The following is a 12012-nucleotide window of genomic DNA, read 5'->3' as shown; positions in this document are numbered from 1 at the left end:
GTGCCTAAACAGCTTGAGGACAGCAATGGCGATGTCTCCTCTGGTGATGACAGTGCCTATGAAGGAGAGGGGATAGTAGGATACCTCCCAAAGGCTACCAGCTTTATGCCAGACGCTGATGAACTGTCTGGGACTGAGGACATGCATGACATGGACCAAGACGGTGAAAGACCAGGAGAGGGCTCACTGTGTGACTCTGGCAAGTAGTATAGTATAGCTAGAATATCAGTAGTGAGTATAGTATAGCTAAAATAGAATTAGCAGTAATGAACAGTCTTTATGTGAGCTTGTAAATTTCATAGATCGTTCACCGATATAGTAATACATGTACGTATTGTACTTCAAATTGATATATCTTAGCACTGTTACATTCATATGATGTGAAAATCAAGCTTAGTCAAGCCTTTATACCATATGATAGGCTGATCCATAAAAAAAAATTTTTGGATTTTATCTCACCGCTGGCCGAGCATTTAAATTGATAAAAACGGGTGAGCGTAATAACCGTGGTTGTTATGGCAACACGTGTTGCATCATTTTATTCCTTGTTGTATGGGCATTCTATTGGTATATGGTTGCTAGGCATTTTATTGCTCTGGAAACCCAATAGAGAATTTACAGACATTTCACTTCACTGTTAATTAAGAATCCGACAGTTAAAGGGTTAATACCATATTTTATCTTATTTAACGAAAGAACAGAAAAAGGAGAGCCTGGGAACGAGGCTAGATCTACCACATGTAGGCACCATTCAAGGAAAGGTTAAGGAGGCGGCTTTAAGTACACAAACACAGAGACAGGCAGCAATTTGTCTGTTAGGAGGCGGCTTTAAGCACACAAACACAGAGACAGGCAGATCAACGCATTGATAGACTATTTAAACTCGGGAGCGCCCCCCATCCCTGTGGGATTAGGCTACAACACACGTACTGTGTTACAGCCTGTGACACCACAGATTGTCTTATGCCGCCTACGCACCTCGGGTTGATTATACAGAAGCAACCGAGGCGACTTCAATAACGCTGCTTATTATCATTTTACTATTAGCACAGGAATTATCACCCACGCTTGCAGCACCGGATGTGGAAACGCCCTACTTTTCCTTTGCTAACCCAAACCCCACCCTTCCACAATTACATCCGGCCGTGCCGTATATGCCACTTGGTCTGACAAGAGTACCGTAAGCGTTCAAATTATAGAACCAACATCGGTTAGGACGCCCTCTTTTATAACGCCCATATACCACCATATAAAATCATTTACATTGTTTCTAGAAAAATAATTATTTTTTACTGGTTCTATAATTAGAACGATAACGGTATACCGTAAGACCTCGATTTAAAGCGACACTTTTTAATAATTACGAAGCCAGAGGTTGCTTCTTTTGGAGGTTGAAAAATTATATTGAAGTCCTGGTGTCGCATATTTAGAGGGTCGCATCTAATTGGAGGTAACTTTACAGAGTCTACTTGCCTCGATTTCAGGCCGCTTAAAAACACTGATTTTCCAGTGGGCTACGATCGAGGCTAGGGAGTGGCTACATTTACCTCTATTTAGAACGCGACATCAAAAAATAATTGTCAACGCAGCTGTCGCTACTTTTAGAGGTCAGAAAATTGCTAAAGCTCCTGGGTGTCGCACATTTGGAGGGTCGGATCGCCTTAAATCGAGGTCTTACGGTAGCATGGAATCAAGTGGCATTCAAACAGGCTAGCAAAAAAACAGATGTTCAGCTCTTACCATAGATTGAACTATGGCTCTACACCTCATTCCAACTGTTAACATAATCTCTTCTCTTGATGGCAGCTCTCCAGCACTCAAGTCACCATCCCTATAGCCTATTAAAGGCCCTGGCATGCGCCATGCAGCAGTAGTGCCATGTCAGTATTTCAGAATTTTTACTGTGGTATGGTAAAGATCATTGAGTTTCAATATCAAAATGCCATGTGTTGTAAAAAAAAACCAAAGCAAAAATAATGTTAGCGGAAAGAAAGTCCAAAGAGAAATGGAGTCAAGATCCTAGAAACACATTCTGGAGCAGAGGTACGTACACCTACACGAAGTATTGTATGAGTTTTATTTGTCATTGTACTACACGTACACAGACAAGTCCAAGTTTGGCTGGCGAATGCTCGAGAGAATGGGCTGGAGTGAGGACGATGGCCTAGGGAGGGAGGGCCACGGACGCACTGACCACATCAGGGTACAAAAAAAGAGAGACAACTCAGGTGAAAATATTAGTTCACTCAATTGAATTTTATTGCCTGCCATCTTACAGCGCCATCCTAATTACTAATTACAAGGCCACATCCAAAAAAAGTGTATTTACGCCCAAGTAAAATTCTGGAATTTATTTTTTGCTGGCGCTTTATACCGTAAAGCCTCAATTTAAGTCTACCCTCTAAATATGTGACACTTGGACATTTCGCCCATAATTATAGCACCACATTAAAAATTAGCAAAGGAATTTATTTAGAAGTGTTGCCTTAAATCGAAATTTTACGGTAGGTTGATATAAACACGGCCTGAAATCGAGCCTATACTCACAAATGATCCACTCGTTCTAACGCTATCAAAGTGCTACTCCCATGTAAGCGCAATGATTGTGTGCCATTGGAAAATCTTTTTGGCTGCTGTAATTAGGGGTTGTAACATTGCTTGTTGTTGTATAATAATGTGTATGTAGCAAGTCTTGCTTGAGGTGAAAACAGTTGCTATGTAGCCTTAATTTTGCTTTGCCAGTATTATCATTTGCATTAGCACGTGGTTACACAAATGACAAATATATCTATGTGATTTTTGGTCTCGACTTTTAATGGTCAACCAATGACATACCGTATAGCGGGTGGGGTGCAAAATTTCGTATTTTTCGAGGGCAGGGCAGTAATGAAACCGGGATAATCTCCCACGCACTGGTATTTTCACCTGCAAAGCTATATATTGGTGGGTGTGGTTTCCTGGCATTGAAACGCAAATATTAGAAACCACAAACATTTCTGCTGAGGCCTCTAGGGCTGAACCGTGAAAATTTCCTGCTATACGGTATACCGTCTTTATGGTAGGTTTTATTCATTGGAGTATTCTGTATGTCCTCAGGGGTGGGTACTAAGAGAGGGAGAGATGAAGACTGGATCCAACACCAGGACACGTTTGACCAGCTTCTGGCCGGATTGAACCGTGGTCATGGCGAGGAGGTGGCGACAAGTGGGCGGGGTGAGGAGACAGCAACAGGAAGCAAGTCCATTGTGGAGAATGCTAAAGAGTCCAAGAGGATCATGTGAGTTCATCATTCAAGACATAATTATGCCTCGGTGCGCATGCGCAAGCGAGGTATACGGTAGTATATTTGTGTCTGTCTATATAAGTTCAGCTTCTATAGTCATATTTTACTTGGTTCTCGAGTTGCCTACTTGGAATGCCATTGTGCCTTTCAGAAAAGTGCGTAGCAAAACTTGTCCATGGAGTGCTGCTGCTACTCCAGTGAGGATTATAATTTTTTTCTTCTAGCTGACATTCGTCAGACCATGCTGCAAAATTATCGTTCCTTAACTTCATATGCTAGGTCAACATGCATCTCAAAATTACAACGGAAAAAAATGTTATAAACACGTTTGTTAATCCAATGGTCTAAACTATTGTTGATTTTTGTGGTCAACACCATCGAAGTGTGTCGCTGATCGATTTTCTACTAGCACAAAAATAATATTATTGTGAGTTCAAGTCCTTCAACATTCAGATCTGAGACTGCCACTGCTTGAAGGTAGTCAGTCACTGTTACTTATTTTTCTCTCTGTACCAGCACTAAAATTAAAGAGCTACAGTAGCACTGCTTCAAACCAGTAGCCTTACAACTATTACTTTTCTTACATGTGGCAGATTAATTTTTATTCTATGTCGTGCGCATGCTCTTTAGATTAGCCAGCTCAGCATATTTGGTCGGTCAATAGTGTCCGCTCAAGCTGATGGTGGGCCTGTCATTCGAGCCATTTGGTCGGTTTTTGACCGATGACAGACTGTTATATTCCTCACCGTACTCTACTTAGTAGTTAGCTCTGCACTAGAACGCTAGCTATTGGTAGCTGCACGAGTGAGAAGAGAACTGTATGATGCAGCAGCCATTAATTTTAGACGTTTGTATACACTCAGAAAGTGTGACTAGAAGCCTATAGAAACTCGTACTTGCACTTCATGAGCAGCTGAAGCAGTCCACACACACGCACGCACACACGCACGCACACACACACACACACACACACACACACACACACCTGGCATGCACACCAAGGCATAAATATTATTTTCATTTATCTATTTTCATTTATCTATTTTCCAAGCTTGGCTTTTCTGCAAGGGTCACAGACCGGCCGGCCGTCATTACCAAATTTACTGTGTGGATGCATGTGCATACCTTGCATACCTTACAAGGACACTAAATAGATACACAATTTAACCCCTTGAAATGTGTATGTCCATTACCAACTCAATCCATTTCCTCTTCCGACACCACCATTCCTCACATATTGATACTGCCTGATACACGTAGCTAGCTAGCCCAATGAATCATTTCTTGCTAACGATTAGAGTATTGTCGTTTCTGTGCAGGTACAAGCGCTTCCTGAAGAGCAAGGACCTGTCTGCTGCTAGCAGTGAGGAGATGGACTGTGTGCTGGGCAGGAAGAGGAGGAAAGCCACAGAGCCTGAGACCAAACAGGAGGTGTGGTCTAGTAGTCACATATACATGTAAATCAAGCGTTATAGCCCAGAGGAGGTATATACGACACGCGTGCCTCGATTAGGCTAATTGCCTCTGCAATAGCGTGGGCGGATAATCGAGGCGTGGTTACGCCCACACTCAACATTATTGCAGAGGCAATTAGCCTAATCGAGGCACGCGTGTTGTACCTCCTCTGATTATAGCCTGTGTGACAGAATTTATTTGTTAATGTATTATTGTAGTTTGGATACAAAATTTAATGCTCATCCTGTAGGTGTCTGTAATGCATCATTACTAGCTGGCTTAGCATTACACTAGTCTGTAGCATGTAGTCCTTGTTGCTTACCGTTACACCCCCCCCCCCCCCCACACCGCAGGCTCCAACGAAAGTTGACACCCAAGTAGAAAATGAGGTGACATCACACGGTATAACGACCATCACAAAATCTCAATCAGTCTCAGACTATTTCTCAGAGAAAATGAGCAAACTAAAGTCAAAAAGAACTAAGCACAAAACAAACTAATCAATAGCTAGCTGTCGTTATGCTTATTTATTGTTCAGAAATTTTAAGTGAGAATTACAATCAGTACATGTATAAAAATTGAATTGCAAATTGTACAAAAAAGAAAAGGTACAATGTATCCATGCACATGCAGCTTGAACTTGCATGATGGAATTGAAGGGGTTATAGAGTTCACCTATTATGATCACCTCAGGGCAAACCTACATGACAAAAAATACATGTGATTTGCACATTCAAATCACAAATCACATGCAGTGTGCATGTAATATCATAAAAAAATTCTCTACTGCATATAATTTTTTATAATTATAGCATTTTCTTCATGAATCCTTTATAAGAATTTTTGCTGCATTTTAAGAAAGTCATACATTGTAACTTTAAACAGCTCAGGGGGAAACCCTTCCTGGTCCATCTCTCTGACAACACTGAGCCCCGACCTCTCAAACACACGCAGGAAGGACTCCCTGCAGCGTGTCACTGACGAGTCGTCTTCATCAGGGACATCCTCATCATCAGATGCTATGTTCTCCTTGGCAATAATCAGCCCCCGATCTGGAGTAAGCCCTTGAGAGCATCGCTGAAAGTAGGACACTAGGTCGTCTGTGTGTTTGTGCGTGTGTATGGGACTGTGTGCGGGTGTGTGTGTGTGTGTGTGCGGGTGTGTGTGTGTGTGTGTGTGTGTGTGTGTGTGTGTGTGTATGTCGTATGTGTGCGTGTGTGTGTGTGCATGTGTGTGCGTTTGTGCGTGTGTGTGTGTGTGTGTGCGCGCGTTTGAGGGGGAATCACAAAGCCACAAAGCATGCTTACACACATTTAAGTGACCACCCCTACAGAACACTACTACCCTCAACAACAACCCTTTTATAGAGGGTGGTATATAAAGAGCACTCTAACTCTACTGGGCACTCAAGTACACTATAGGTCATAAAAACCCAAATTTTTAGATTTGGTTTGGCCCCCCAAATAATGTATTAACAGATCTACATGGGAAGTACATGGGAAAAGTGCCTCAGAGGAGGTATACTATGAGACTTAGTATACCTGCAAGTTAGTATCCCGTTGTCAAGCAATTGTTGCATTGTAGTCAAGCCTCGAGGGCAAAGTTTGCGCATGCACACTATAGTATCTAGTCTAAGACACTGTTTTGTCGGTGTTCATGTGATTTAGAAGCCCTCAGCCACTTGTAGTACCCTCGCTACGCTCGAGATCGATACTAAATCAGTGCCTTTGGACTTCTAAATCCCAGACACCTCAAAAACAGTGTCTAACTTAATTATTTTCTCAAGCTATAATTAGGTGCAAGGTGACAACACATTTTAAGCGGGTGGAAAATCACCCGCTAACCTGCACTGAAATAAACCCTTTTTAGAACACTGATTATAGGCAGTCACAATCTATAGCTACATAATCGGTTGGTTGCAGCAAACTATAACCCACCATCTGTGAGGTGACTGAGTACCCACTGGTTCCAAATGACATCGTAGTGATCCTCCTGTGGAGTGAAGCCTTGCAGCCCCACTGGGTAATAGGCACCAATCTTGCCAGCTCGGTCTCCCTGGAAACACGATATATACGAGTATCAATAAAATTAATGGTCTTGCAAATAATCAGTACATCACCAGATCGCAAGGTTATTCTCCAGCAAAAAATTGAATTGCAGTAAATTGAATTGCAGTAATAGTGTAATTAAGTGTGGAGATAAAACGGAAAAGGTGACACTTGTCACTAATCTGGCTCTCTGAAGTACGGTCACCTCGATACTAATACCGGTTGTTTCGTTAGGCACACATCGCTAGCTTGATCATAATTACTTCACAAAACTCGCCCTTAAAAGCAGTCACTTCACTATCCTGGTCAGTTCTGACAACCCCAAACCAGATTTAACGTTAGGGTGTAGTTTGGCAAATAAAATTTAAATATAGAGACAGAGCCAATAAATGAGTCACTAGATTCGAGGCATGTCCGCAAATTAGCCATGCATGGACACTTTCTGAATTCCGGCCACCTCGCTAATACAGCCAAAGTAGCTACACCATCCCAGGGGTAAACTGAGAGTCTACTGTACGTAGTTCTTTCATGTTAAATAGGGTGGATTTCCACAAACAAAACTACACGCATATACTCTGTGTTAGGCCTGCCACCATTCCTATGTACAAACTAACTCAGTTTTTTTGGCCTCAGCTTGCTTTTTCATAGACTCGCAAGCCCGTCACTGTTGCAGGCGAACAGTCGACTAGACTGGTCAAACTCCGTGTTGGGACTCGTGTAAGGTTTACCACGATATTTGTATGTACTGCAAGATCTTTGATAGTGACATATCACTAGAAAACTCTACGTATCACATGCAGTAAATGACGTCACGAAAACCACTGCCACTTAGAATCTTATCTGATATGCTGACTGTGCAATAATTATGAGTCTAGCTTTTTCATTCAGCTGACATGTTTTAATCACATTCAACAATGTGCAGAGGAGGTTGGACACGCATCATCATGACGCCATGTTTTAATCACATTCAACAATGTGCAGAGGAGGTTGGACCATGACGTCTTCAGTCATGTGATAATTACCCGAGGCGCGTGGGCAGCCACGGGTATAGTAGTCTGTTGGTCTGTTTGTTTGTTTGTTTGTCACAGGTATATCTACTCACCTGGATGCCACAGCGCTGCGTTTACAGCATAGATAGCCTTCACACAACAATATCTTGGTTTAAATAGTGGCAGATTTTGATGTTAAAGCTTCATTGTCGAGCAAAAGCTAAGAAGCTTGAAGCAGCTATATAACTAGCTACTTCTTCTCACGTGGCCTTGATTACGTAGTTGCAGCTGAAGTGATCCGTACCAGGAACAATTGATATAATTATAGTAGAAAGCTAAAATTGTGACTGGTTGTTGGCTGACTCTGGATCCTATACTCCAGCCTGGCAGGAGCCATACCTCTCTAAGTCTAACACTACAGGCTTCTTTGCTGTGATCCCAGTCTAGTCCACAGTACATGTCTAATGTGACATGCATACCATGTACCACTAGCACTCAAAGTTTCAGCATGCCTCCAGTCTGGTTTAGTTTTATTGCTTTTGAGTTGCTCATACATGCTACATGCACTGCATTATATCACTCTTCTGGTTTCTTTATTATCATGTCACCAGCCGAGGGTTTGCACTTTAGTGCTCTAGTTATAAACCTTTATAGAATTCCTTTGAGGTCAAAGGTGAGAATGTAAGTGCAAGTAAGAGCTAGAGAACGCTAAAGAGAAACAGATTAATGGTGCTCTGACCTCCTCTGCTCATATAGATCATAATCCTGTTAAACAAAAATTGGAAAAGTGAAAAATCTAAATACTAGTCTAGATCCATCTTGGAACCTTTTCAGCATTGTAGGGAAGGTGAGAGGGCGGTGGGAATGCTCCTAGACCACTTCTGGCTACTTGCAGTGTCTCTGTACAGCCTACAAAACAGTGGAGCATCGAGGTGCCTAATCGGCCATTTTAATTAGATTCTTATGAGCGCATGTCATAAAACCTGACTGGTGGATGACGCGCGTCCAACCTCCTCTGAACAATGTGCATCCCAATAACAAATTAATGACTGTTGTTAATTAAATGAAAAGAATAAAAATCATAGCTTTGATTTTGTCTAAAATTAATGTCAAAAAACCACTCAGAATATGGCACTCCCCCTCCCTTCCCTCCAAGGAGGGTTAGGAACAGTCATCAACCCCGCAGCACAGGCCCAGAGGGCACTCACTGCAGGGAAACTTCGTGCTCAGGGGAGACCATTGCTAGTCCTCATGGTGGCTTTAGGTTTGCCTCTGTTTTGGTACAGAGGATTTGACATGTACTATAGAAATGATCCTAGTAAGTACAGTCCTAACAATCCTTTGACAAGGTAGCCCTTTTATACTCAACAACAATCTCACTTGCTTATGGTTTCCAACCCACTAGATGCTATGAATACTAGCACCACAGAATGTGTGAATTCCCATCGTTTTGTTGGAAGATAAATAGAACCATACAACACACAGATGCACCTAATAGCTTGCTTATGCCTGAGACATAATTATATACAATACACGCTCCACGTTTTTCTGTTAAGTAATAAAACTTCATAAACTTCCTAGCCTACCTACACCAGTGCTGCACGTTGCATAAAAGGACTCACCAGGTAGGTCTTTGCCTGCTCTAGAAAAGCCGGGTTCTGCTCCACTAGGTCTACCTGTGCAAAGAGTGGTACTAGCAGTCGTTTGGATATCCTCCCAATACCTGCCCCACAGTCCAGCGCTCTATTGGGAGAGACTGTAGCACCTTCGCCCTAAAATAAAGGTGCCTGTTACTTACTTAAAATCTTTGTTTTTCGAATATTTGTAGTAAGTACTAATACGCGCACACAAAGATAACTACAATAGCCATGAAAGCTGTTAGTTACATTCTTGTTGTGCAATGTGTGTGTGTGTGTGTGTGTGTGTGTGTGTGTGTGTGTGTGTGTGTGTGTGTGTGTGTGTGTGCAACATTCGCAGGCTGCCCCCCAGTGTTGCTCATACATACAATCTCTAATCAGCCTCTCACATACCTGTATGAATGGCAACAAAAACTTTCTTGAGCCAGCAACGTCAGTGGAGGAGATGCGACCGAGACCACCCATCACTCCGTTCACAGTGGACGGGACAGCCTGCACGCGTACATGAGGTATGAAAGAGGGTCATTACTGACTCCGATTGAGCGTTGATAAAAATAATGATGGTGACTATTTACAATCAAATACATCAACACGTACTAAAAACCAAACCTGAGCTAGGGGTTTTCCCAGTACAAGATATCGTTACCAGCTGGCCCAAAGCTAGGGGTTTTCCCTGCCACTAGCACTACAAGTAAAGTACGTATGCTGGATGAGACACTCTAGTCTCGTCATAATCAGGTACTGTTGTCTATACAAAATGACCGAATATAGGGATACGTTAAGTACGTCTGAGGTAGTGTAGATATCACTGAGCACACGTACGTACCTCCCAATACTTCGCAGCATCACTGTAGAACTTCTGGTCGCCAATGCCATCCTCTGACATACTCTCACTGCTTTCCTCAAATGTAGGGGTTGCCATCATGGTCACAGCCAGCCAAATCTTAGCAGGGGAGGCTTCTAGCTAGCTCAGAATAGCATCAGTTTCACCAGCTAGCCTCGAGGAAGTGCACATGTAGTAAATCATGTCCACGTGTTGACGTGGTTAATTGGCTTCAAGTCTCAATATAATTATAGCAAAGGCAAATGGCAAAGACACATCGTATACCTATATCCTGAGTGTGTGAGTTGAGGCATAACTATAAGGTACTATAGATTTAGCTTGGAGATACTCAATCTCTCTCACTTTCATACTCAGGATGACAGAGCCAGCTTTGGAAATCCCTGCACCTGATGCACAAGAAGTTGTACCTGTACCTGAGACTTCCACACATCCGAAGCAAGTGTCGGCAAAAGATGGCAAGCGCAGACGTTTTGTTGGAGCTAGTCAGAGTCGAACAGACGGGGGAAAAGAGATTGCTAAGAGAGGTGGTGCGAGAAAATACACATCACAAATACCCGAGGAAATATTGAACAATGCCGACTTGAATGCAGCAATTAATGTTCTGCCAAGCAACTACAACTTCGAGCTTCATAAAACAATCTGGAGAATCAAGCAGTCTAACTCGAAGAAAGTTGCGTTACAGTTTCCGGAAGGCCTTCTCATGTTTGCTTGCACGATTGCGGACATCATTGAAGAGTTCAGTGGAGCAGAGACTATCATCATGGGCGATGTCACGTACGGTGCTTGTTGTGTGGATGACTATACTGCCAGAGCCCTGGAGGCAGACCTGCTAGTACACTATGGACACAGCTGCCTTGTTCCCATTGATACCACCTCCATCAAAATGCTTTACGTATTTGTGGACATAAAAATCGACAACCAGCACCTACTGGCTACTCTGAGACGCAACTTTACGTCTGGTGCAACTATTGGGATCGTCAGTACCATTCAATTTGTGGCAGCTTTGCAGAGCGTCCAACAGTTCCTGCTTGGAGAGTACAATGTGATAATTCCTCGATCGAAGCCGCTTTCTCCCGGGGAAATTCTCGGCTGCACCTCTCCGAAACTACCCTCTGAAGCACAAGCATTGGTGTATATTGGAGACGGACGATTTCACTTAGAGTCTATTATGATTGCCAATCCTACTGTGAAGGCGTACCGCTACGATCCGTACTCCAAGAAGTTCACTCATGAGCAATACAACCATGCCAGGATGAGGAGCACACGAAAAGAGGCCATTGCTAAAGCAGCTTCGGCTAAATGCTACGGACTGATCCTAGGAACACTTGGGAGACAAGGGAGCCCCAAGATACTCGATTTCCTAAAAGAGAAAATGAAAGTTGCTGGGATTGAGCATATTGTAGTGATGCTGTCTGAAATATTTCCTAAGAAGTTGACACTTTTTCGCAATGTGGATGCCTGGATACAAGTTGCGTGTCCTCGATTGTCGATTGACTGGGGGACAGCATTTGAACAGCCTCTGCTGACTCCTTATGAGGCTGCTGTAGCCCTCAATTTAGCTACATGGGATGTGCAAGATTACCCTATGGACTATTATGCGAGAGACAGTTTAGGGCCTTGGACTGTGAATAATGTAATGCATAAACAATGACATTGACTGTTGATTGTGATACTTGTAGATGTGCTACTAATGATTTTCATAGACTAGAGCTGTATAAATTATAGTGAGAAGCAGAGCAATAATAATTTTCAAGGC

At 42.7% G+C, this 12012-nt stretch overlaps 3 protein-coding genes and 1 non-coding gene across 5 annotated transcripts; 2 read left to right on the top strand and 2 right to left on the bottom strand.

Annotated features, from left to right (window-relative positions):
- Positions 1–1910: 1910 nt before the first annotated feature.
- Positions 1911–5321, top strand: LOC135333782 (PIN2/TERF1-interacting telomerase inhibitor 1-like). Its single transcript, XM_064528819.1, has 5 exons — positions 1911–2043; positions 2106–2228; positions 3097–3277; positions 4603–4714; positions 5092–5321. Exons 1-5 carry the CDS (start codon positions 1977–1979, stop codon positions 5236–5238), a joined length of 630 nt encoding a protein of 209 aa, XP_064384889.1. The 5' UTR covers positions 1911–1976; the 3' UTR covers positions 5239–5321.
- LOC135333769 (N-terminal Xaa-Pro-Lys N-methyltransferase 1-like) lies at positions 5163–10446 on the bottom strand. Its single transcript, XM_064528802.1, has 6 exons — positions 10239–10446; positions 9806–9904; positions 9398–9547; positions 6676–6793; positions 5607–5838; positions 5163–5438 (listed from the first exon to the last, which is right to left on the bottom strand). The coding sequence occupies exons 1-6, from the start codon at positions 10335–10337 to the stop codon at positions 5423–5425; spliced, it is 714 nt and encodes a 237-aa protein (XP_064384872.1). The 5' UTR covers positions 10338–10446; the 3' UTR covers positions 5163–5422.
- On the bottom strand, positions 8892–9107 carry LOC135334431 (small nucleolar RNA U3). Its single transcript, XR_010394282.1, has one exon. It is a non-coding gene; the product is annotated as a small nucleolar RNA U3 (small nucleolar RNA).
- LOC135333734 (2-(3-amino-3-carboxypropyl)histidine synthase subunit 1-like) lies at positions 10418–11965 on the top strand. Of its 2 annotated transcripts, none has more exons than XM_064528761.1 (2): positions 10418–10558; positions 10611–11965. In XM_064528761.1, exon 2 carries the CDS (start codon positions 10612–10614, stop codon positions 11905–11907), a length of 1296 nt encoding a protein of 431 aa, XP_064384831.1. In that variant the 5' UTR covers positions 10418–10558; position 10611; the 3' UTR covers positions 11908–11965. The 2 variants fall into 2 exon arrangements, with proteins under 2 accessions (XP_064384831.1, XP_064384832.1); XM_064528762.1 differs by having other exon boundaries at positions 10425–10535.
- Positions 11966–12012: the final 47 nt, after the last annotated feature.

The sequence above is a fragment of the Halichondria panicea genome, chromosome 3 (genome assembly GCF_963675165.1).
Source record: "Halichondria panicea chromosome 3, odHalPani1.1, whole genome shotgun sequence".
Taxonomy (NCBI): Eukaryota; Metazoa; Porifera; class Demospongiae; order Suberitida; family Halichondriidae; genus Halichondria; species Halichondria panicea.
This window is presented reverse-complemented; position numbering and strand designations above follow the sequence as displayed.